This window comes from Microcaecilia unicolor, chromosome 12 (assembly GCF_901765095.1).
Source record: "Microcaecilia unicolor chromosome 12, aMicUni1.1, whole genome shotgun sequence".
NCBI lineage: Eukaryota > Metazoa > Chordata > Amphibia > Gymnophiona > Siphonopidae > Microcaecilia > Microcaecilia unicolor.
Window position 1 is genome coordinate 30817647 of NC_044042.1, and position 26329 is coordinate 30843975.

Below are 26329 nucleotides of genomic sequence, written 5' to 3' on the forward strand. Positions count from 1 at the left end.
AGAGCAGTTCAGGATAAAACAGTGTGGGAGGGGGTGGGGTAGAGTAGGCAGGATAGGATAGTGCCAGAGGGTGTAGCGCAGGTCAGGGTAGGACAGTGTGGGAGGGTTTAGAGCAGGTCAGAATGGGACAGTGTGGAAGGGTGTAGAGCAGGTCAGGACAGTGTAGGAGGGTGTAGAGCATAGGAGCCAACTCTGTGGGTGTTGAGGGTGCTTGAGCACCCCCAATATTGAACAAATTCCTTGACTGTATCCAGGGAGACATTGAGGGGCATAATCGAAAGGGATGCCCAAATTTTGCTCTGAGGACATCCTCGACGTCCCGATGTAGGGGCGAGGAAACCCGTATTATCGAAACAAGATGGACGTCCATCTTTCATTTCGATAATACGGTCGGGGATGCTCAAATCTTGAAATTTAGGTCGTCCTTAGAGATGGTCGTCCCTAGACTTGGTCGTTTCTGATTTTCAGCAATAATGGAAACCAAGGACGCCCATCTCAGAAACGACCAAATACAATCTCTTTGGTCGTGGGAGGAGCCAGCATTCGTAGTGCGCTGGTCCCCCTCACATGCCAGGACACCAACCGGGCACCTTAAGGGGCACTGCAGTGGACTTCATAAATTGCTCCCAGGTACATAGCTCCCTTACCTTGTGTGCTGAGCCCCCCAAAACCCACTCCCCACAACTGTACACCACTATCATAGCCCTTACGGGTGAAGGGGGGCACCTAGATGTGGTTACAATGGGTTTGTGGTGGGTTTTGGAGGATTCACATTTACCACCACAAGTGTAACAGGTGGGGGGGGGGGGGGGGGCCTGAGTTTACTTGCCTGAAGTGCACTGCACCCAATAAAACTGCTCCAGGGACCTGCATAGTGCTGCGATGGACCTGAGTATGACATTTGAGGCTGGCATAGAGGCTGGCACAAAATATTTTTAAAGTTCTTTTTTTTGAGGGTGGGAGGGGGTTAGTGACCATTAGGGGAGTAAGGGGAGGTCATCCCCGATTCTCTCCGGTGGTCATCTGGTCAGTTCTGCCACCTTTTTGTGCCTTGGTCATAAGAAAAACAGGACCAGGTAAAGTCGTCCAAGTGCTCGTCAGGGACGCCCGTTTTTTTTCCATTATGTGTTGAGGACGTCCATGTGTTAGGCACACCCAAGTCCCACTTTCGCTATGCCTCCGACACACCCCTGTGAACTTTGGCCGTCCCTGCGACGGAAAGCAGTTGGGGACGTCCAAAATTGGCTTTCGATTATACCGATTTGAACGACCCTGTGAGAAGGACGCCCATCTTGCAATTTGTATGGAAAGATAGGCGTCCTTCTCTTTCGAAAATAAGCTTGATAATTTCCTTTGGATTAGCAGTGTTAGCACCCCCCAATAAATTCTGAAAAGTTGGCTCCTATTATGTAGAGTAGTGCAAGAAAAAAGACTGCAGAGAACTGGGAGGAGCCTAGAGCTTTACTGGAAAGTACAGAAAAATGCAGGTGGAGGAGTGGCCTAGTAGTTAGAGCACCGGTGGCAGGCTCAAATCCCGCTGCTGCTCCTTGTGATCTTGGGCAAGTCACTTAACTCTCCATTGCCTCAGGTACAAACTTAGATTGTGAGCCCTCTTGGGACAGAGAAATAGCCAGTGTACCTGAATGTAACTCACCTTGAGCTACTACTGAAAAAGGTGTGAGCAAAAATCTAAATAAATATTTGAGATTCTACATGGAATGTTGTTACTATCTGAGATTCTGTTGCTACTATTGGAGATTCTGGAATGCTGCTTCTATTTGAGATTCTACATGGAATGTTAATGTTGCTATTCCACTAGCAACATTCCATGTAGAAACCTGTCCTTGCAGATCAGCAACGCAGCCGCGCAGGCTTCTGTTTCTGTGAGTCTGACGTCCTGCACATATGTGCAGGACGTCAGACTCACAGAAACAGAAGCCTGCGCGGCTGCGTTGCTGATCTGCAAGGACAGGTTTCTACACGGACTATTGCTAGTGGAGGAGTAGCTTAGTGGTTAGTGCAGTGGACTCTGATTTTGGGGAACTGGGTTCAATTCCCACTGCTGCTCCTTGTGGTCTTGGGCAAGTCACTTAACCCTCCATTGCCTCAGGTACAAACTTAGATTGTGAGCCCTCCTGGGACAGAGAAATAGCCAGTGTACCTGAATGTAACTCACCTTGAGCTACTACTGAAAAAGGTGTGAGCAAAATCTAAATAAATAAGTAAGTGCAGGGAAATATAAGACAGTGGCAACTAGATGCAGGTGCAGCCAGGGCTCTGCTCATTCTTCCCTCCTTTCATGTTGCCATTGTTCCTTTTGGTTTTGCAGCTATTGAGGTGAGAAACGTTGTTGGAGCTGGTCCTGGTAGTGGCTGTGACAGTCAGAAATTACAGGCTGTGAGCCAACACAAGCCCACTGGCCCCAACAGCTCTGTCTACTTTGAGGGAGTTCTGTGCTCTTTCTGTCCTTACTTGCCCCATCCGTTGTTACATCACTGAGGTTGGGATCGTGGAAGGGAACACAGGAGAAAGCAGAATGGAGTCATGCCAAGCAGTAGTGAAACAGAGGGGCTGCAGAGCTGTTTTATTCTGCCAACCTTGAAGACCTGCTTTTGTGTTCTAGGTGGCAACATTTGTGGGGCCAGTCACTGCCATTCCTGTTCTCCTCTTCTCTGGATTCTTTGTCAGCTTCAAAACCATCCCTTTTTATCTACAATGGAGTTCCTATGTCTCATATGTCAGGTCAGTGATGTGTAAACCCTTTCCAGTCAGTCATAAGGATGAGAGACTCACACTTCCTCTTCCCTGGGGATGGGGGCGGGATATACTTCTTTCACTTGCAGTGCATAGGTTGATATCTTTTATGCAATGTTGCAATAAACCCTCGGCATTCTATGTTGCTGTTCCAGCATAAAACCTTTACTAAGGTAATCTGGCACAGTGAATATTTCTTTCCTGTTGTATCCATAGTATAAACTGAAACAGCAATTTGCAAATTCATGTTCCTTCGTTTACTCCTTTGGGACTGCCTCTGAGTGGAATGGTAAGGTTCTCTTTTCCGATGAGGATTCCCCTCATCAGCACCTCTGTTAGTGTTCCTCTTTCCTCTCCTCCTTAAAGCACATAAGAACATAAGAATAGCCATACTGGGTCAGATCAGTAGTCCATCTAGGCCAGTATCCTGCTTTCAACAGTGGCCAATCCAGGTCACAAGTACCTGGCAGAAACCCAAATAGTAGCAACATTCCATGCTACAAACCCTGGGGCAAGCAGTGGCTTCCCCCATGTCCATCTCAATAACAGACAATGGACTTTTCCTCCAGGAACTTGTCCAAACCCTTTTAAAACCCTGATACGCTAACTGCTGTTACCACATCCTCCGGCAGCAAGTTCCAGAGTTTAACTATTCTTTGAGTGAAAAAAATATTTCCTCCTATTTGCTTTAAATGCTGCCACCTTCTCATTGTCCACCAGGTGAGCTCTGAATGGTTAGCCTGGTCTTCATCTTCTCCCAAATGCTACCGAGTGCTGAATCTTCTCAAAAAATGACTTTTGCTAGATGGCACTGAGTCCTTCTGATTGGGCAATACAGGGGGTGAACTGGAAGGTTTCCAAAAAACATAGGGCAGCCTCCAACCACAAAAAAAATCGAAATTACTTCCAGGTCTTTTCCCATAAGGAACAAGAGCCTGTAGGAACAGAGGCTTTCTTTAAGATCTTAGGTAGCCCCGATCCTTTATTCTATAAGTAAGAACTGATGCAACCAAATTCCTTCCAAAATAAAAGTACAGTTGGTGAGAACAAGCTCACTAGACCCTGGATGTAAGCCTGCAACTATTCTTTGACCGAACACCTAGGACACTGATTTCCAGACCTGTCCTGTGGACTCCCAGCTAGTGGGCTTTTCAGAATAACCAGGATGAATATGCATGAGAGAGGTTTGCATGCCTATATTTACTTGGTATGGATGGTCTCAAGGCCAAGTGGGCTCATTTTTCACACCTTTGGAGATATCAAGTAAATATTGACGCCTTGATGCACTAGATCCAAAAAGCCACAAATCAGCAAAATTGAAGGTTAGCCCACTTGTCTGTAAGACCATCCTTATGCATGAGCACATGTTGAAGGCAGGGGCGTATCTGGAATCCGGCGGTAGGGGGGGCCACAGCCAGAGAGGGGGGGCACATTTTTGCCTCCCTCCCCCCCCCCGCCGCCGCCGCCGCCGCCGCCTCTCTCCACCCCCTCCCCGCCGTCAACCCTCCCCCGCTGCTTACTTTTGCTGGCGCCGAGGTCCGACCCGCAATCTCCGTTTTTCGTCTTCCTCCGTGGCCATGCTTCCAGGAAGTAACGCTGCAGTGCTGATTCGTTGAATCCAGTTCGACGTCTGACGTCAGACGCCGAACTGGATTCAACGAATCAGCACTGCAGCGTTACTTCCTGGAAGCATGGCCACGGAGGAAGACGAAAAACGGAGATTGCGGGTCGGACCTCGGCGCCAGCAAAAGTAAGCAGCGGGGGAGGGTTGACGGCGGGGAGGGGGGCCAGGGCGAAATCTGCGGGGGCCCAGGCCCCTGTGGCCCCACGCAGATACGCCCCTGGTTGAAGGGCCTAGATTAGATCATGGCAAGAGCTTCTTCTGGGGATACATCTGGTTTCTGTCACAAGCAAAGGGGCACTGATCTTCAAGCTTTTCACAACAGCAGAAGTAGTGAACTCTGGGCACACTGGTGTGATGAAGAGATGGCTGAGGCTGTGCTTCCAGTAATGGTGTGTATTGGCTATTGCAGGTATGGCTTTGAAGGTGTTATCCTTACCATCTACGGCATGGATCGGGAGCTTTTGGAATGTAAAGAAGACTTCTGTCCCTTCCAGAAACCACAAAAAGTCCTTCAGGAATTGGATGTGGAGGATGCCAAACTGTACTTAGACTTCATTGTACTGGGAATTTTCTTTGTTGCCCTGCGGCTCCTGGTATACCTGGTTCTCAGGTACAAGGTGAAATCGCAGAGATAGACGTCCCCTGCAGACCTGTGGAGGCAGCGGGTGTGCGGAGCACCACAGACAGTCCGCGTGGATCTGCTTTTCCATGAAGTGAATCATGGACCAAAGAGGGAGAGAGTTCATGTTCTGGGCTCATTTAGAAAGAGCCTCCCTGTCTCGGACCCTTCTAAGAGAACCTTATAAATTGCTATTTATGTCACGCAGCAGTTTTTTTTAAGGTGTTGCAAATTCTCCCAGAACTTTGTTATGTATACAAAGGTTGTTTCACATAGATTGGTTGGGGGGGTGGGGCAGGAAAAAAGTGTACAGCAGCTCTCCCCTCAACTACTGCCCAATTTACCCTTCTGCCTGGACCTGCAGGATGTCATGTCTGCTGCTGCTCAGAAGCCCTCACATTGCCTTGGTCCTGCCCTTTTAGGAGTTAGTGTACTAGCTCACTCAGAAGCTGCAAAAGGAACGGTTACTCAGCAATGCAATTTTATGCTGGGTGTCCTGTAGTTTTCCGTTCACTTGCTTGATTACTTTTTAGCATGTGTAGATTATTATGAAAAAAAACCAAGCTTAATTTTCACACCAGGCATTAGATGTAATTAGTATGGTTAGCTACAAAATTCCATTTTCTAATTACCCAGTTTGGCAAAAGTGTGTGCTGAGAATGAAGATGAGCAGTGGTGGTTAGGGAGATTATAGGTCTGGGGCAGTGTTTTAGAACAGCGGCTCCCAAACCTATCCTGGGGGACCCTCATCCAATTGGATTTTCTCAATATCTGCAATGACTATTTATCAGATAGATTTGTATGCACTGCCACCATTACATGCAGATCTCATACATGTTCATTGTGGATATCCTGAAAACATGAATGCGTGGGGTGCTTCCAGGACAGATGTGGGAATCACGGGTCTTGAATGTTAAAGGAACTAAAGCAGTGTTATGGAATGTTTACAGATCTGGAATGATTTTCCAGTCTTCAGGGTATATGCGTCATCCTATTTGCACTCTAGCTAAGATTGCACAAAGAAATGGGGAGGTGGATGAGGATGTGAATTGCTTTTGAAATTCAATAGGCCCAAATAAGGTGTGTTGAACAGGGGCAGCAGAAGACCTTTTTTGTTTGAAGAGCCCAAGCTCTGCCCCCAGCTTCGCTTCAGCCTTGTCCTCCGTTCCCTGTCCCTTATCCCCAGTCCCTGTGTTACCTCTGAGACCCCTTCTCCCAGCCCTAGCATCAGTCCCCTTCTGACATCTTCCCTCAGTATTAGACATCATCTGCCACCCCCACCGTCTGCAAGCATCTTCCCTCTATGTCCACATCCCTCCCCCTCTTTCTAGCATTGCCTTTCTGTGTCCCTGTTCCCTCTCATGTGTCCAGCATTGCCATTGTGTCCATATCGCCCTCTGGTATCCAGAATCACCCCCCTATGTCCCTATTCCTCCCCATGTCCAGCTTCTCTCCTCGCTCTTCCCTTCTTCCCACACCACCTAACTGAAACCAAATCTGTGGCCAAAATCTGCTGCTGGATTTCAGCTAGAACCGGAACTGAAACCAAAAATGTGCCCCCCCCCCAGTCAGTCCCCCCCCCCCAAAGAAACCTATCTCCCCCACTGGCCCACCCACCTTCCATGGCAGTCAGAGCCACATTTTTTATTCCAACCAAAACCGAAATCTGAATTTCAGGTCGTTTTTCGTGCTGAAACCAAAACCAAAATTTGGTTGGCCTCTACTTCCCCCCGTTCAAGGGCCACCATCTCTCTATCCCTATCCCTTCCCTCCTGTCCCACTCCACCCTTCCAGGCCAGTATCTTTCCATCTGTCCCCTCTCCCTTCTCTTCCTCCTACTCCCCAGCAAATGTCACTCTCTGTTCCCTCCCTCCTGTACTCTCTCACATAAGTGCAGCATCTCTCCCTCTTCCTACTTCCTCCAGAAGTTTTAGCATCACTGCCTCTCTTTGTCTCTCCCCCCCCCCCTCCCAGATGGTCCTTCAAACTTGCTTTTGTGGCTGGCAGCCATGCTGTCTCCAGATGACCTGAGGTTTTCCCTCTACCACGTCCCACCCTACTAGAAACAGAAAGTTGCAGCAGAGGAGGCAGGTCACGGCAGAGGGAAAGTCCCAGGCCACCCAAAAACAGCATATTTTGGGGGTCATGCTGCTAGTCACAAAGGCAAATTTAGAGAGATGGGGACAGAGAAGAGGGAGAATGAGAGATGCCAGACCAGGAAGAGGGGAGGGTAAGTGAGAGATGCTAGACTGAAGGAGGAAAGGAAACAAAGAGAGAGACATATCAGACCATGGGGCAGACAGCCAATATGTGACAGAAATATTTTGGTGGGGCCAGGGCCCAGGTGCCCTGTCTCCTTTTTAGATCCCCCCCCCCCCCCAAGTACTGCTCTCTCTTTCCCTGGTCCTACCATTGCCTCTCCTAATCCCATTCTCCCCAAATCCCTCCTCTCTGGCACAATCCTCTCCATCCTTCATCTGTCTTTCTACCTTCTCCCTCTCTATATACCCAGGCCTCTGCCTCCCTGCCCTTTTTCTTTACTACTTCAGAAATTGCACCCACCCTCCTGCCAGGTGCAGTTATATCTGAATTGCACATTCATTTTTAAAAAATTATTTTTTCCAATTCTCAACAAAATATTTTAAAGCATTTTGGGGTTTCTATGGGTAGCACTTGGAACCCTTCAGGATCTCATTTTGAGAAGCTGTGGTGGAGGCAGACTGACATGGGTTTGCTGTGGTGATGCTCTGTTCACATACAAGCGTTGCATTCCCATGCAGCTCTATCCCACTGAATACTCAATAGAATCCTAATAGGAATCTCTGCTATCTGTTGGTTTGGGTTTCTTTGCAGGTTGATAACTTTTTAATAGCCTGATATAAAAAGATATAGTGGAAAAAATACACTGAGTCATTATATCATAAAGATCAAGTGAATCAAAAGTCATTTCAACTTTAGAACCATTGGTGATGAAAGAAGAAGTTGAAACAGCATTGAAAGCTTTATCAAAGAAGAAAGCACCCGGTATTGATGGCATTCCCATTGAAGTATTTTACAGCAACCAGATGCAGCTGTTACAATACTTAAAAGGATCTGCCAGGAAATTTGGCTGACTGACTGGAAAAGATCTGTGTTCATACCAATACAGAAGAAAGGAGATCTGACTATGGAAATTATCCCACAATCAACAGCAAAATTCTACTTAACCCTGTAAGCAGGGTTCAGGAAAGAGCAAGGAACAAGAGACATCACCAATGATGTGCGATGGATCCCTGAAATGTTGAAAGACTACCAAAAGGAAATCCACATATGTTTCATGCACTACAGCATGGCCTTTGACTGTGTAAATCATGAAAAACCTGGGCCACATTAAGAAGCATGGGTATACCAGAACACCTGATAGTTCTCATGCACAAGCTCAAGAAGCAACCATTCAAATAGAACAAGGAGAAACTGAATAATTTAAAATATGCAAAAGTGTAGAACAAGGCTGCATAATTTCCCCTCACCTGTTCAATCCATATGCAGAACAAATCATCAGAGAAGCAGGACTACGTAAAGAAATTTAGGATAAAAAAATTGGTGGAAGACTCATCAACAGCTTTCGCTTTGCTGATGGTACCATGTTACTGGCTGAAAGTGAAGATAATCTGAAAGATCTGATTATCAAGATCAAGGAACATATTCTCAAAATGGGCTTGCGCTTTAACTTGAAGAAGACAGAGTTCATGACAACTGGTAAGATAATAATTTTATCCTTGATGGAGAAGTACTAGAAATGGTAGACAAGTTCAACCTGCTTGGATCAATAACTAATGATGAAACAACAAGCAGTCAAGAAATTCAAAGATGTATTGCTCTTGTCAGAACAGCTATGAAGGATCTAGACAAGATTTTCAAGTCCAGAGATGTATCGCTGCATTCAACTTGTCCAAGCCATGGTATTTTCAATGACGTCAAATGGAAGTGAAAGTTGGACAGTGAAGAAACAAGTCAGGAAGAAAATTGATGCCTTGGAATTATGGTGCTGGAGAAGAATACTGCATATACCATATACTGCCCAAAGAACAAATCAATCAGTATTGGAAGAAAGCAAACCTAAGTATTCCTTGGAAGCTCAAATGACAAGACTTCGACTCATAGTTGGGACCCATCATGCAAAGAGAAGGTCAACACAAAAGAGGAAGACCAAGCAATGTGATGCATCAATATAATAAAAACTATGGATGCCACTCTGATGATTAGCCACCTGACTAAGAACCAAAAACAGTTCAGGGCATCTATCCAGAGGGTTGCTATAAGTGAACACTGACTTGATGGCACATAACCAACATAAGTATTATCCCCATATGTTGCTATATGAGATTTCCATATCACATCATCTGAAGAAGAGTGCTGTATACTTTCAAAATCCCATATGCTATACCATTTGTGGATAATGTTTTTGTTGGCCCAATAACACATATCAGTCTACAGAAAAAAAGCAGTGATACTCAAACTGGGCAACCCAGCCAGTTGGGTTCACAGGACATCTCTAATAGTATGCATGAGATTTGCTTGCACTATTTCCAATGATGTATATACAGCTCATGCATATTAGAGATATCCTAAAAGTTCATCTCTCTAGAGGGAGAGGGTAATGGGGCTCAAGGACTGGTTTGAGCATCACTGTTCTCTGGGACCAATATTAGAAAGCCATACTATGCTGACTCTGGAGAAATGTTTTAAAAAATATATTATCTGCTCAAACATGGCTGGGAAGGCCTTGTTTTGTTCTGGAAGACTTCTGTGCTTCCTGGGGGAGTTTTGAGGGTCCTGCAGATAACTGATACAGGAATGGATGGTTATGGAGGGACTGTGCATGGGGTCTACCCCATGGACTAACCCCGTTCCTGAAAGCAAAGTACAGGTGTGTCTCCAGAGGACATCTAGTCAGGATTCACGGGACAGAGAACTATTTGGAGAAGAGTGAGATCAGTTGGTCCAGCTGACAGTGATGTCACACTGTAAGACATATGCAAAAAGAGATATGTGATGTGAGAAACCAGGCTCCATTGCAGTATGTTGAGTCAACAATGAAAGGGGAATAAACAGGATTGCAAGATTTTCTTTGTGAAACTCACGGGAGTAATGCAGCAGGGGTACTCGTGTCTCTTTTTCTGATCCCGTGTCACTGTAAGGAAGGAAGCAAGCAATGTGTTCTCATGCTGTCTGTGCTCTCACACCATGCAATAAGGGGTCAAACATTATCCCAGGGCCAGGGGCATAGAATGGTGGAGTGCAGTTTCTGTAAAAGCAACAGAAAATGATGGCAGAAAAAGCCTATCCGGTCTACCCACTTTGTCCCGTTACAATACCATAGACTTCAGCTGGTCTCTGGCTATCCTGTCAATCCATCCTCAAAGCAAATGACTGTTCAGCATGCTATCCCAAAGTTGTTTTTTTTATACTCTGGCTTCAGTTGGGTTATTGTATCCATTAATCCACAGATGTGCTAGTGTTCATCTATACTGTGTGGGGGTTTATTGTCTGTAGGTTGTATTGCAGCTCCTGGAGGGATCCCCATAAGAGCTACAGTTCAAACATTGCAAGGGCTGTAGCAGAGACTCCCAAGCAGCTTAGAAGGAACATTGTATGGATGACACTCATCAATAGACATCTTGCTTCTCTGTAGACAGATGGACAGAAAAGAGTGTGCGATACTTTTGTGTGTCCATAAGTCAGGTGTTCTAGTCCCATTTATTCATCCATCAATAAACCAGTCTCACAGCCCTGTCTCACAATAATGCCAAGGACATGTCAGACTCCTTCCTGTCTATCCGTTAGTACACGTATTTTACACTCACCTAATCAGCCTTTAGTTGAGGTGCTATACTTCTCTCTATCCATTCACTTGATGACCTCCATCCATTAGCTCTTTTCTGTTCATCCATTGTTATAAATCTGGTAGACTCCCATCTGTCCAAGCTGATTTTGTTTCTTGCTGTCCTCTTCCTCACATCTCAAATGTGGAGAAGTTATCAACTTGCAAACGTTAGCAGTGTCTTTGGTTCCTGAAGTACTGGTGCTACCTGTTAGATGAGCATTCATGACTAATAAAATCCCTTTCTACTATGTGGATATACAGAGTTTCTTGTGTCCATGTGCATCATTGTGTCTCTATATGTGTGTGTCACTGGCTTGCATGCATAACAATGGATGTGTCTGTGTACACACTGTTGACTACACTGCACCATCTTTCAATAGGACTTGCACAATTGACAGTGGGTGCCAACCATATAAGTTGCTCAAAACATCACTGCAGCCAGTACCTAGCTGCTGGCTATATAAATTGCTGCACGGTTCAAATTAAACATTTTTAATTTGAGAAGGATCTGGGCAGAGGAAGAAATTATAATTCAGCCAAGGAATTTATGCATTCAAGTTTGAATTCATGAATTCAAACTTGAATAAGGGATAGTGCCATAGACAATTCCATATAACTTTAAATGGACCACTGAAATTTGAACCCTACATATATACTACTAAGTGTACACATGTGTGACTGTGTATATTTATTCGTGTGCATCAGTGATCCAGCAAGGACTATGAAAGAGGCAGGGCACACACAGGCTGAGTTCTTTTCAATGCTTCCAGCCAAGAGAAAAGAAATGGCAGACTGACTCTGGAGAACAACAACTGACTGCATGGTGGATGTCATTGACAAGGCTTACATTTTTTTTTCAAGTATACTGTGATACTTTAAAGTATGCACCTTAGTTCACAAAATCATTCACGGTGAAGCCCCTGCATACATGTCTGATTTAATAGACCTGCCACCCAGAAACCCTAAAAGATCATCCCGAACTTTCCTCAATTTCCACTTCCCTAATTGCAAAGGCATAAAATACAAAGTACTGCACGCATCAACCTTCTCTTATATGAGCACGCAATTCTGGAATACACTACCACGCAACCTGAAAATGATCTACGAATTAACCGACTTCCGCAAACTATTGAAGACTCATCTCTTTGAGAACATTTATCACAAGGATCGAAACACATGAAGTCCATACACACTAATAGGAATGCATCAATACACTCCCTTCTGAATTCTCTTTCCCCATACTCTAACCACACTTAAAACTCTACCACAGATAAAATTGTTTTACCCTAATGTTCTCATGCTATTTGTTCTATCGCCCTATCATTTCCCCATTGTTAAATTCCATTGTTCTATTCCCCAAATGATATTTTGACTTTGACTTTGTCTTCCCCTAACTCCTCACAATGTAGTACTGTAACAAATTGTATTTCCATCACTCACAATGTATTGTAAGCCACACTGAGCCCGCAAATAGGTGGGAAAATGTGGGATACAAATGCAATAAATAAATAAAATATGCCAAAGCTAAGAATACCTTCCGGAAAGAATCAGCTCATACACTGGCTGTGAGGAGAACTTTAAACTAGGTTCATTAGGGGCTGGTGACTGAAAAACACAGGTGAGCAGAAATTAAGTTTTCAGAATGGGCAATCCTGCATTAGCAAGTGCTTAGAGTAAAGCATCAATTAAAATAGCAAATGGAAATGAGAGTCAGCCAAATTAATACTCTGTGGCAGAAGCAAAAATGGGCCCCTTCCCATATAAAAAAAAACATTGGCTGTCAGCAATCATCTTTCCTTTCTCCCACTGACAGCAGAAAATCAATGCTTCTTACAGAAGTACATAAGTAATGCCATACTGGGAAAAGACCAAGGGTCCATCGAGCCCAGCATCTTGTCCACGACAGCGGCCAATCCAGGCCAAGGGCACCTGGCAAGCTTCCCAAACGTACAAACATTCTATACATGTTATTCCTGGGATTTTGGATTTTTCCAAGTCCGTTTAGTAGCGGTTTATGGACTTGTCCTTTAGGAAACCGTCCAACCCCTTTTAAAACTCTGTTAAGCTAACCGCCTTCACCACATTTTCCGGCAATGAATTCTAGAGTTTAATTACACGTTGAGTGAAGAAACATTTTCTCCGATTTGTTTTAAATTTACTACACTGTAGTTTAATCACATGCCCCCTAGTCCTAGTATTTTTGGAAAGCGTGAACAGACGCTTCACATCCACCTGTTCCACTCCACTCATTATTTTATATACCTCTATCATGTCTCCCCTCAGCCGTCTCTTCTCCAAGCTGAATAGCCCTAGCCTCCTTAGTCTTTCTTCATAGGGAAGTCGTCCCATCCCCGCTATCATTTTAGTCGCCCTTCGCTGCACCTTTTCCAATTCTACTATATCTTTCTTGAGATGCGGCGACCAGAATTGAACACAATACACAAGGTGCGGTCGCACCATGGAGCGATACAACGGCATTATAACATCCTCACACCTGTTTTCCATACCTTTCCTAATAATACCCAACATTCTATTCGCTTTCCTAGCCGCAGCAGCACACTGAGCAGAAGGTTTCAGTGTGTTATCGACGATGACACCCAGATCCCTTTCTTGGTCCGTAACTCCTAACGTGGAACCTTGCATGACGTAGCTATAATTCGGGTTCTTTTTTCCCACATGCATCACCTTGCACTTGCTCACATTAAACGTCATCTGCCATTTAGCCGCCCAGTCTCCCAGTCTCGTAAGGTCCTCTTGTAATTTTTCACAATCCTGTCGCGAGTTAACGACTTTGAATAACTTTGTGTCATCAGCAAATTTAATTACCTCGCTAGTTGCTCCCATCTCTAAATCATTTATAAATATATTAAAAAGCAGCGGTCCTAGCACAGACCCCTGCGGAACCCCACTAACTACCCTTCTCCATTGTGAATACTGCCCATTTAACCCCACTCTCTGTTTCCTATCCTTCAACCAGTTTTTAATCCACAATAGGACATTTCCTCCTATCCCATGACCCTCCAATTTCCTCTGTAGCCTTTCATGAGGTACCTTGTCAAACGCCTTTTGAAAATCCAGATACACAATATCAACCGGCTCCCCTTTGTCCACATGTTTGTTTACTCCTTCAAAGAATTGAAGTAAATTGGTCAGGCAAGATTTCCCTATCTCTTCCTCCTCATGTGTTGGCTTTAAAGGTAAAGGCTGTGGATTTCACATATTGCCCTTCTGTAGTACATTGCCAAGTACTTTCTCTGTACCAGGGACAATAGAGGGTTAAGTGCTTTGCTCAGAGTCACAAGGAGCTGGAGTGAGAATTGAACCCAGTTCCCCAGCCCACAGCATTAACCATTAGACTATGCCTTTGCTATGGGTTTCATTGGTCTTCCAAGGACACAGAGTCCTGTGTAGTTCAGACTTTAATGCCAGGCTGTTAGAAAGCTGGTAGTAAAAGGTAAGGGCACTGTTCTGTCACTAGTAGGGAGCAGGGAAAGCAGCACACCTGGGGCGAAATGCTGCTGCTGCTGCTGCTACTAGAGTAACATAGTACATATTAGGAAAACAGTTTCTTCCTAATCATCTACACCAAACCACTCCCCACGAGTGGGTATATGCATTCCTACCAGCAGAGGGAGACAGAACTACTTACTAATGATATTGTATGAGGAGCTGTGAAACCCCAGACCCCCTCAGTATTTCTCAGTCTCCCAGCAGAGGTAGGTGGTATTTGTGCAGCCCTGCTCCCTTTGGTTGGTTGTGTGGCATTTATGGCCCTTCAATCTTTAAAAAAAAAAAAAAAAAGAAGAAGAAGAAGAAAGGAATTGGGACAGCAGACAAACAAAAAAAGGGAAACCCCAATTTCCTACAGACAGGAAGCTTTCTGAGAGTGTCCCAGGGGTCTCAGCCTACTCGGCCTTTGCATGCACACTCTGGTGTCCCGGGTCCCTCCCCCTGCCTTCCTCTGGAGCATTCTGTGACTCGGCCTTTTTTTCCTGCTGTGCCTTGGAAAGGTATTTTGAGTGTCTTCCTCAGTGAGTCAGAAGCACCAGGGCTTTTTTTTTTTTTTAACAAGACAGAAAAAAAAAAAAAAAAAAAGTCAGCTAACTCAGTGTTTTTTTTCTTGGTCCTACTACTAGCAAAGTAGGCAGTTGCTTAGGGTGCAAGAATTTGGGGGATGACAAAACAAGTAGAGTGGGCCAGGTGGAGCAGCATGGCTGATGGGGGTCCCCATGCCCTGCCAGCTGAAGGGAGAATTGAGTGAGCCAGAAGGGGTGGTAGAAACCTGTGCAGTGGCTCCCTACCACTCTTCCCTCTTCTGCTGGCACCGTGAGCATGTCCAACATGTACAGTCACATGGCACACTATAATTCAGTGATAACCCTTACAGGGAGGTAAATGTACCAGGACATACTCTCTTCAGAAAGATAGGCTAGGACTCCCCCCCCCCCCCTCTTTAGAAATTTGAAGTGACACGAACTGTGGCTGCTACTCTAATTCTGAAGATGGGATGATGGAAAAGGGGAAGGGCTGGGTCAATGCCAGGGACTCACAATGCTCTTCACACTGTGGTTCTGGCCGCTCCATTGACTAGTGTGCGATGTGTGAGACCTTGGACAGCATATGTGCAATCAAAAGTGTATAGATGTATAGAGATTGTATAAACCAACAAAGATCAACTTCACTGAAAACAAAAGCAGATGATCATCAAAAATCCCCACAGTGAAGAATGACTAATAAAGGAAGAAAAAAGATCTCATACACCTGTGGCAATCAATAAAAATTTCTTCTGCACACAGTGCAAAAAGTAATCTGAGATCAAAACCCCCAAAAAATATTTTATTTTTAATTTGTTACATTTGTATCCCACATTTTCCCACCTATTTGTAGGTTTTTTCCCTTTTTTTTGCACTATAAACATTTTTTTTCATATAATGTCATTCAGGCAGTGTATATATTTCGTGCCTGAATGACATTATCAGGCTTATTTTCAAAAGAGAAGGGCGCCCATCTTTCGACACAAATCGGGAGATGGGCGTCCTCCCAGGGTCGCCCAAATTGGCATAATCGAAAGCCGATTTTGGGCGTCCTCAACTGCTTTCCGTCACGGGGATGACCAAAGTTCATGGGGGTGTGTAGGAAGCATAGCGAAGGCGGGACTGGGGCGTGCTTAACACATGGGCTTCCTCAGCCAATAATGGAAAAAAGAAGGGTGTCCCTGACGAACACATGTATATGCTAAACTCTCTTACCAAAGAAGAATCTTTTTCAACCAAAAGTTAAAACATAAAATTAGAAGTTATCATTAAAACCATACCTAATCCTAATAATAAATATATAAAATAAAGAACCCCATTCTTCAATAGCTGTGCAATATCTATTATTATTCTTATTATTGAATCCTTATTCTTCAATATGCTAGATATGCATGGAGGGGAGGGGATAACTGGTCCCGTCCACTCTGAGGTCAGAAACGTGTTACTAAAAGCTTTCTGGGACTTGATATATTGTACCCTTGGTCCACAAGCTGTGCATCGAAACACTGTCCAGGCTCCAGAAGCTGGACTAAGATCCACGTTTATTCTACTTTCATTTGCTGTGTTAATTATGTTAATTATTAGGTTGGCCCACGCGAGCAACTATTTGTTAGGATGACCAAAAGCAGGACAGGATGGACCTGATCTGCCAGAACTGAGTCAGCAGGTTGGGTAAGGACTAGCATGCACTGTCATGCTTAAATCTACCTTGCACTCTCTCCTTGTTTTTGCCTCCTTCCTGGTCTGTGACACACAAAACCGACAGCCTGAGAGCTGCAGAGGCGGAGCCTCCGGCTGCAGGAAGTTGTTTGCAGAGTTCGAGAATCCCAGAAGGATTGAAGGTAACAGGGAAGAGGCCGGCCACTGCCCCACAGGGGAGGGAGGACTGACCAGTACCGGGGGGAGAAGAATAGCTGGGCTGCAGGGCAGGCACTCACTGACCCCTAGGCATGCTCCGTACAAGGAGACAGACTGAAGGAGGGTGCCAGGAACTGCTCAAGATCATTTCTGTCAGTAACACAGTGTCGTGCAGTAAAGTTTCTTAACTCTTGACTCACAGAGCCTATGCAACCAGGGGTGCAACGCGTTGCACAGAAACTGAAAGGAGGCTGGCAGTGTTTTCGTGTTTCCTGATCAAGGCATAGTGACTGTCTAACACAAAACTATTGTGCTCCCTTTTAAAGGACCCCCCAGATTAGGACATTCACTGCTTGCAATAGTTCATTGATAAAAGTGCCTCTTAAAGGATCTGTAGGTCAGAACAGTCTCTGCCTACTAATACCAGATCACGGGTAACTTCCTAACTATTCTGATCTGAAGAAGAAGGGTGACCTTCGAAAGCTAATTAAAAAATGTATTGTTAGTCCAATAAAAAAGGTATCATCTTATTTTCTTTTCAAGATTTTGTTTTATTTCTATGTATTACCTTTAAGTAGAGGAGTGTGGTGGCCGTGTTAGTCCACTCGTAAGGTTATCAATAGAAATCAAACAAAATAAAACATGGAAAAGAAAATAAGATGATACCTTTTTTATTGGACATAACTTAATACATTTCTTGATTAGCTTTCGAAGGTCGCCCTTCTTCGTCAGATCGGAAATAAGCAAATGTGCTAGCTGACAGTGTACATAAGTGAAAACATTCAAGCATTACTATGACAGTCTGACAGGGTGGAAGGAGGGGGGTGGGTGGGTAGGAAGTATGCATGGGGACATCAAAGCATATCATTGATATTCTAACAGGATGGGTGTGGATAGGTGAGGGATGGGGTGATCAACAGAGAAATACAGCTTTATGGTTTATAATGGGCTAGGAACCCCAGATCCTTGTTAAGTCCTTTCTGTTGGGTGTTAAAATATTCAATCATTCTGACTTCAAAGGTCTTACGTTTCATGTATGGTTTTAAAGTTACCTTTCAGTATTCTCACTGTGAAATCACTGGTACAGTGTCCTGGTTCTGTGAAGTGCTGTCCCACCGGGGTGGGGGCCTTACTGGCTGTATTGTTCATGTGATGTCTTACCTTTAAAAGTGGCGGACAGTCTTTAACACCAGAACACGACCTCTTTTTAATACTATGATGAAGTAGGGCTGCGTTTCTGAAGTAGGCTGTGAAAACTGTAAGGCTGTTTACTTTCTAGCTGTTGTGCATGAGGTTTTGTAATTTGTGATTTGTCAGTTTGCATTTTGTATTTCTTATGTTTTCATTACTATTTATTTGTTAAATGTTTTATGGCTGCATTTTGATTAAAATTTGTAATTGGGATTAATCGTGTTTAAAATTTTTATTCAAATTGCAGCCCTACTTGATTTGCTGCTGTTTAAAATCCACCTAGGGCCTATGTTTTTTTTTTGTTACATTTGTACCCCGCGCTTTCCCACTCATGGCAGGCTCAATGCGGCTTACATATTGTATACAGGTATTTATTTGTACCTGGGGCAATGGAGGGTTACTTGCCCCGAGCTGCCTGAAGTGGGAATCGAACTCAGTTCCTCAGTTCCCCAGGACCAAAGTCCACCACCCTAACCACTAGGCCACTCCTCGCATCCTAGAACAAGTTTACAAGAATGCTTAAAAGTAAACAGCACTCGGACAATGGTGTTTCAGGCCAGCTTGATTTTTTTTATCCCTAGTTTTTTGCTGGGGGATGTGAGTTAGCTAACCTGTTCCCAGGGACTCCGAACCTCTTATTTATTTATTCCTATATCCCACAATTATCCAAAAACAAGTTTCGGTTACAATTAACAGTTAAGAGAAGTTACAGTGTTGTTTTACAATAACAATTACAGTTACAAATAGTATAGATCATTTGTGTCACGTATGTTTATCCACAGAATTTCTTGAAAACATATGTTTTAAAATCTTTTCTGAACTGAAGATATTTAGTAATGCTTCTTGTGGCCTTGGGAACTGAGTTCCACCATTTAAACCCCAGATAACTGAATCCAGCCGTATAGTTGCTTGTAATGTTACACTGGCTCCCAATCAAGGCCAGATTGTTTTTTTAAACTAGTAGTCTTATTTTCAAAATATTGTTTGGTATGTCTCCTGACTACATGTTAGACTTGATTGAACTATCACCAAGAAATGCAAGTCCAAAAAACAGAGGTTACTTATTTACCCAACTGTAGAAACATAACTTACAATCAGGGGAACATCATCAAAGAAATTACAGACAGATATTACAATAAGAAAAAAAAATCCATAGTTTATGGCCTAAACAAGGACAATCTTCATGCCTAGGTATGATATACCTCTTAATACCTCTATATAGGGGGCGCATTCACCAACTGCAAAGGAAATTTATTATCAAGAAATTGTTTTAGGTTTCTTGAGTCAAGATGGTGACAGGAACGGAAGTGAGGCTCCTGAGACTCAAAAACGCTCTGGCGCGAGGATTGATCTTCCCGATTTTGTTATGGGGAAGAGAAAGGGGAAAATGATGGCTCCTTCCTCCATGGCTCCGCCGCTAATTCGCGCCACCCACCAGATGACCTTGAAGAGCTTTTGAGTCGGGGCCCTTGGAGAACGGATGCCCACTTTGATAGACTCGGCTTCTCAGGGCGTCGAGCGCAGCATAGAAGGAGTGACGCTGAGTCCTTCTTCCTTCACTGCTCCTCCGCGACCTGGAGGCGATTTGTTGCCCTTGGGGTCATGACAGCTTGAGGCCTTGGATCCATCCAGACCTTCGGCACTCGTAGAAGGAGGACCTATAGGCACTTCAACCCCGGGAAAAGAAATATCAACACAGGATCCAGTGCAGGGCGCTGTTCCTATTTCTCGAGAGATTGCAACTGTGTCTGTCGGAGGCTTAACGAGACCAGCAGTGGTAACTATGAATACACTTTGGGATGCCATTCAGGCAGTGAACAACACTTTACTTTTGATGAACACCTCAGTAAAAAGTGAAATAACGGACCTGAAAAAAGTCAATCAAAGTTTGTTCGATCATACTCAAGCGCAGCAAGTTAAAATTACGAAAATAGAAGGAGAGTTTGAAAAACTACAGAATATTACTTCAGCTTTGATTAAAGAAAGAGAAATCCAAGATAGAAAAATAGAATACCTTGATAATAATGGGCGCAGAAATAATTTGAGATTCTTTAATTTTCTGAAATCACCTTTGATAAATGCAACAGATATGCTTAAGAAATGTTTCAATGAAGTATTGGGGGTCCCGGTGGAGGGGTATCCCCCCATAACGAGAACCCAATACATAACTGGTTTACCTATCCAATCAAAAGAGCAATCTCAAACAGCTTCTGGCCCTACATTAAATCTAACTGAATTCTTGGAGAACTACATTGTTGGTAACTTTTGCCCTTGAATTTGACCGAAACAATATTCTTCGGTCATATTAATGATTCTTTCTTGGGACAAAAGATTCAAGTGTATCCTGACTTGGCACAAATTATACAAAAGAAGAGAAAAGATTTTTTGTTGTATAAACCTAGGGTTTTAAAATTAGGAGGCACATTTGTGCTGCGATTACCTTGTAAATGTTGTATTTCTCTTGGTTTGGTGAATTATATCTTTTTTACTCCCAAGAAGTTATTAAAGTTTAATTTAATTTAGTGTATATTTCCACCTGAAATTATTTCTTAGTATCTTGACTTAAATTACGTGGACGAAAGTAAGAAAAATTTTCTTTTCTTGTATTATACCATTGTGATATAATGCATTATGTTAAATTGCTTTATTATATTTCTGATATTTCAATGCATTTATGTTAGCTGATATAAATGTTAAAATTTATAAATAAAGAATTAAAAAAATTGTTTTAAATGTACCGGGTCATAGAATACATATCTAACCTTTTTGAAACTTAACCAAGCATTTTACTGGAAATCGCAAACAAAAAACAAATTCACCACCAGTTTGTTGAACTCATGGGCGGAGAAATCCAGAAAAGACTGCCCACGTCAGGAAGACGACATAATAATTTCTGGCCCATATACAAAACACTATATTCTTGAAAAACAGTTGCAAAATTAAATGTATGAGATTCAAACACAAAGGACACCAATAGTGCTGCATGGGTCTCTACCAAGTCCTGAGAGGTCTCCAAAAATTCAGACACATTTAGACTATCAGGGGAAACAACTTCCAATCCAGCATTTAATTCTACTCTAGATGTTCCCAGTGGCTGTCTCTTATAAGGGAGATAATATTAAGTCTTATTAATAGAAGGAAGTGACTCCACAGGCAGCTTCAGAATCTCCAGCATATACTTTTTAAACAGTTCTCTAGATAATAGTACCTGAATATTTTTAGAAAATTCAGAAATCGAAGATTACAAGCTCTAACGGTGCAGCTAAATTGAGACTGTGAATCTGGAATCCACTGGTGTGACATGAACATAAGAACTGCCATACTGGGTTAGACCACAGGTCCATCAAGCCCAGTATCCTAACAGCAGCCAAGCCAGGTCACAAGTACCTGGCAGAATCTGAAAATCCCAAAGAGTAGCAAGATGCCATGCTACTGACCCCAGAGGTAAGCAGTGGCTTTCTCAAAGTCTATCTTGATAGCAGATTATGGACTTTTCCTCCAGGAATCTGTTCAAAACTCTTTCTAAACCCTCTTGCTGCCCTTATTCAGACTTTCGGTATTTCTTGTCACTTCTATGCAGATGATATTTTGTTGATTTTTCCTGGGAATCCTTTTTCACTAGATATCCATCTTGTATAAGATTAGAAGTCATCGTTACTGGGGGACGTCCAGTACAAGACCTTCCCTTAAATCTGTTTGGGACTATGATTCAGTCTTCTAAAGCTTTCCGTTACTTAGGTGTCATCTTAGATTCTCAACTTTCCTTCTTAAATCTCAGCTGTATGGTTTTTACCATTTTAAGAAACTACGCTCTATTAGACGATATTTTGACTATGACTCTCTCCATTCTCTTATTGTTTTTCTGCTTATCTCTAGAATGGATTATTGCAATATCATTTGTTTAGGCTGCTCTCGCTTACGTTTAAGAAATCCCTTACTCTCCTGTTAGATCTATTCGGTCTGCTAAGCAGGGTCTCCTATCAGTTCCTTCTTTTCATCAGGTCTTTCTAGATGTTTCTAGAAATTCTTTTTTTTTATGTAATTGCAGCAATCTTATGGATTGCTCTTCCATTATATTTGCAATTGGAAGGTTCTTTTAATAATTTTAAATCTAAGTTGAAAACATTACTTTTTATTGGCGTTTCCACCTGATGCTCTTTAGACACTGGTAAGTGGCTGAGATTGTCCCAAGCTTCCTATTTTATTGTCCTCCCTTACTATCCTGTATTTTAATTTGTAACTTTTCCTTCCCTATTTTTCCTCGTGTTTTATGCCGTTTCAGTTTATGTTTCCCTTTCCCCGATGTATATTTTTTTAAAATTGTAAACCGCTTAGATTTCTTTTGAAAATACGCAGCATATCAAATAAATTGAAGCTTGGACGTTTGATGTGTCCCAGTATGGCAAAGCTTATGTTCTTATCCAGTTGACACTTAACTGAAGAGTGCTGTTCAGTAGCTCCTCTGACTGCTGTGGCACTCCCCGGTTAGTGCCGGGACAGATAGGGAAGTTATCTGGTACTACGGATAATCAGTGCTGGTGCAAGGATGATACCCAGACAAGCAGGACTGCAGTGTTTTTTGAAATTGTGCATGGTGACGCAGTTATGCGATTTTTGGAGCAGAATTTTCATATGGTTTTGCAAAGTTATGTGTTACCGCACTTAGGGCCCCTGTTTCCTAAGGGTTGTTAGCATTTTTAACACGCCTACACTTAGCGCATGCGTTAACTATGTAGGGATATTGTAGGTGCCTACTTGTTTAACATGCGTTAAAAACGTTAACGCGCCTATAACGCTGCTTAGTAAACAGGGCCCTTAGATTATTGTAACGCCTTGCTGTATGGATTACCGCATGGAGTGTTGCAAACTCTACAGGTGGCGCAGAATGCTGCAGCGCAGTTGCTTACTTGAACAAATTACTCCCCATTTTAAAAAATTGCATTGGTTGCCCATTGCTTGGCGTGTACAATTTAAACTGCTGGTATTGGTTTTTAAGGCACTGCATGATGAGCCCCATCCTATCCTATATAATAAAACGCACCTCCAACATTCTGAAGCTGAGAAAGTGAAGCCTTCAAGCATTGAAGCATTCCTGCAACGTTCCGGAACTACGTGTCATCAGTTGAGGAGATGGAGCCTTACAGAGTGCATGAATGCTTCAAGGCTTGAAGGCTTCACTTTCTCATATACACACACACTCACTCTCTGTCTCTCACATACACTCTCACACACATTCTGTCTCTCATATACACTCTCACACACATTCTGTCTCTCACACACTCTCTCTGACACAAACGCACACACACACACTCTCTCTCTGTCTGTCTCTCTCTCTCTCACTCATTCTCTCTCACATACACACGCCATCTCTCACCCACACACTCTTTCAAACATACACACTCCGAGGAAAGGGGGGCATGGAACACGCTGGGGAGGAGAGGGGGGCATGGAACTCGGAGGGAAGGGGGGCCAAGAACTCGGGAGGGAGGAGAGAGAGGGAGAGGAGAGGGAGGGAGGGGGGGCCTGCACCTCAGACGGAAGGGGGGGCCTGGAACTCGGATGGGAAGAGAGGGAGGGAGGGAAGGAGGGGGGTCATGGAACTCAGAGCACCACACACACACATTTACTCTCTGTCTCTCACATACACTCTCTTTCACACACACACACACACACTCTCTCTCTCTCTCTCTCTCTCTCTCTCTCTCTCTCTCTCTCTCTCTCAAACATACACACTCCGAGGAAAACCTTGCTAGCGCCCGTTGCATTTGTGTCAGAAACGGGCTTGTTTTACTAGTAAGTACATAAGTAAGTATTTCCATACTGGGACAGACCAAAGGTCCATCAAGCCCAGCATCCTGTTTCCAACAGTGGCCAATCCAGGTCACAAATACCTGGCAAAATCCCAAAAAAGTACAAAACATTTTATACTGCTTATCCCAGAAATAGTGGATTTTTCCAAGTCCAATTTGATAATGGTCTACGGACTTTTCCTTTAGGAAGCTGTCCAGGCCTTTTTAAAACTCTGCTAAGCTAACCACCTTTACCACATTCCCTGGCAACGAATTCCAGAGTTTAATTACACGTTGAGTGAAGAAAACTTTTCTCCCATTGGTTTTAAATGTACTACTTTGTAGCTTCATCGCATGCCCCCTAGTCCTAGTATTTTTGGACCCATTCTGTGGTTCAAAAGTTACAGAAGTATCAGCCCACAGGATCCCTATGATCGCAGGATCAGGAATTACTGACTGTTCCTTCATTCCGCCGCATTCGATTACAGACTGTCCATGCGCGACTTTTTTCTGTTGTCGGACCTCAATTGTGGAATGCTTTTTCACTTTCCGTATGGCAAATGTCCTCCCTGGTAGTATTTAAGAAACAAATAAAGACATTGATGTTTTAGACAGCATTTTTTGAAGCATAGTTGGGGGGGGGGGGGATTAGGGCTTCAGGATCAGGGTTCTGTCTATGTTATTGATATTATTGATGGTGTTTTATGTGATTTGATTATGTATGTTTTAGTGTATGCCCCCCAGATTTTTGGATGGGCGGATTATACATTTTTGTAAATAAAATAAATAAATACTTATTGTGTGTTCCCATCCCAGATAGTTATCTGGGTACCTGCATTGGATATCAGCCGGCACCTGGTTCGCTTCCAGCAGCCAGGCAAAACCTAGATGTTCATTGCCGTGACCAGATTTGACCTGCACTGAATATCCCGGACCAAATCAGTTTTCGTCAGTTAGTGCCTTAAAAATCGCTGACTGCCGCCTGCTGGATATTGGGCCCATAAGGTTTTGGTTTGTTCCTCTCTGAGGTAACTGCTGGACAGGTAGTTGTGGGTCATTGACCTGTGATGTCGGTGAAAGCTTTTTACTGCAGATAGATCATTACTCTAAAGGTTTGCCAGTGCTGCAGATTCTGCCAAGTCCTGAGTGCTCATCACTGTCTGGCTCAGATGTGGGAGTTGATGCAGTCCTGCTAACAGGCCTTCCTCTCTTCTTTCTCAGCAGAAGACAGCTCCTGGGGATGCAGTGCTGCAGATGTCTTCCCCAGCCTGGGACCAGATGGAGCAAGTTAAATGTGCTGTGGGCCATGGCTCCCCCAGGCCTGTATATACCCTCTCAATATGCCCCCATTCTGGGTGAGTACATCATGAAGGTACTGTAGTTCAAAAAATGCTAGGATGTTTGAGGCAAGAGTGTGAGGGTTACATAATGTCGGGGTGGGTGTGTAGGAATTAGTGACATTCTGATAAAGTAACATAGTAGATGACGGCAGATAGAGACCTGTACGGTCCATCCAGTCTGCCCAACAAGATAAACTCGTATGTGCTACTTTATAGGTATACCTGACCTTGATTTGTCCTTGCCATTTTCAAGGCACAAACTGTAGAAGTCTGCCCAGCACTAGCTTTGCTTCCCAATTACCCGGTGTTGCCACCTAATCTCCACTAAGCTTCTGTGGATCCATTCTTTCTGAACAGGATTCCTTTGTGTTTATCCCACGCATTTTTGAATTCCGTTACCGTTTTCATCTCCACCACCTCCCGCGGGAGGGCCTTCCAAGTATCCACCACTCTCCATAAAAAAAATACTTCCCGACATTTTTCCTGAGTCTGCCCCCCTTCAACCTCATTTCATGTCTTCTAGTTCTACTGCCTTCCCGTCTCTAGCTGAAAGAGGCATAGCTTACAGGTGAGCTTTGGGCCCCATCCCCAGATTCTGCGCTGAGCCCCTGCATGTCTTATTTATTTTTATTTTACTAGCCGTTGAGCCAGTTAAAACAGGCTAGTATGGGGTTTTTCCAAGGCCCCCTCGCCGCTGCAGGGCCCCCCCCCCGAGGTCGCTGCTACCGGTCCCCCCCCCCCCCGGAGTCACCGCCACCCCTCCACCCGGCCCGAGCCCTTTCTTCGCTATTGAACTTATGTCGCCGAAACGCAGCACGCAGATCAGCAGAGCTACCGTCGGCCTTCCTTCTCTGCCTGTGTCCCGCACTCGTGTGATGTAACGTCGGCGAGGGCGGGACACAGGCAGGGAAGGAAGGCCAACTGGAGCTCAGCTGATCTGCCTGCTGCGTGTTGGCGATGTAAGTTCAATACCGAAGACAGTGCTCGGGCCGGGTGGGGGGGTGGCGGCGGTGACTCTGGGTGGGGGGAGCAGTAGTGGTGACCTCGGGGGGGGGGGGAGCGGTAGCGACGTCGGCGGTTCCCTTCCTCCCCTTCACGCAGTTTCCCTCTCTGTCCCGCCCCCGTCATCACGTATTGACGCGGGGGCAGGACAGAGAGGGAAGTCTCTACTGCGCATTTGCGAGTGAGTACGGTCACTCGCCATGTATATGTTTGATTGCGCTTGTATCCCACATTTTCCCACCTATTTGCAGGC

The 26329-nt window shown here is 44.2% G+C and overlaps 2 protein-coding genes across 6 annotated transcripts in view; both read left to right on the forward strand.

The window, feature by feature from the left end:
- ABCG4 (ATP binding cassette subfamily G member 4) overlaps positions 1–11125 on the forward strand; it is a 105590-nt gene extending 94465 nt beyond the window's left edge. For 2 of the 3 annotated variants that reach the window (XM_030220643.1, XM_030220642.1), the window contains exons 14-15: positions 2624–2742; positions 4788–11125. In XM_030220643.1, coding sequence (XP_030076503.1) covers positions 2624–2742; positions 4788–5013 — 345 coding nt within the window. In that variant the 3' untranslated portion in view covers positions 5014–11125. The remainder of the gene's footprint in view (positions 1–2623; positions 2743–4787) is intronic. The other variant, XM_030220644.1, reaches the window with a different exon arrangement.
- A 5422-nt stretch (positions 11126–16547) lies between these two features.
- Positions 16548–26329, forward strand: part of NLRX1 (NLR family member X1) — a 56897-nt gene continuing 47115 nt past the window's right edge. For 2 of the 3 annotated variants that reach the window (XR_003944069.1, XM_030222024.1), the window contains exons 1-2: positions 16657–16738; positions 24956–25089. Coding sequence is in view for 2 of the 3 variants with exons in the window: in XM_030222024.1 (XP_030077884.1) it covers positions 24975–25089 (115 nt within the window). In the remaining variant the exon portion in view is untranslated. Of the gene's footprint in view, positions 16569–16656; positions 16739–24955; positions 25090–26329 lie in introns of those variants that run through there. The other variant, XM_030222025.1, reaches the window with a different exon arrangement.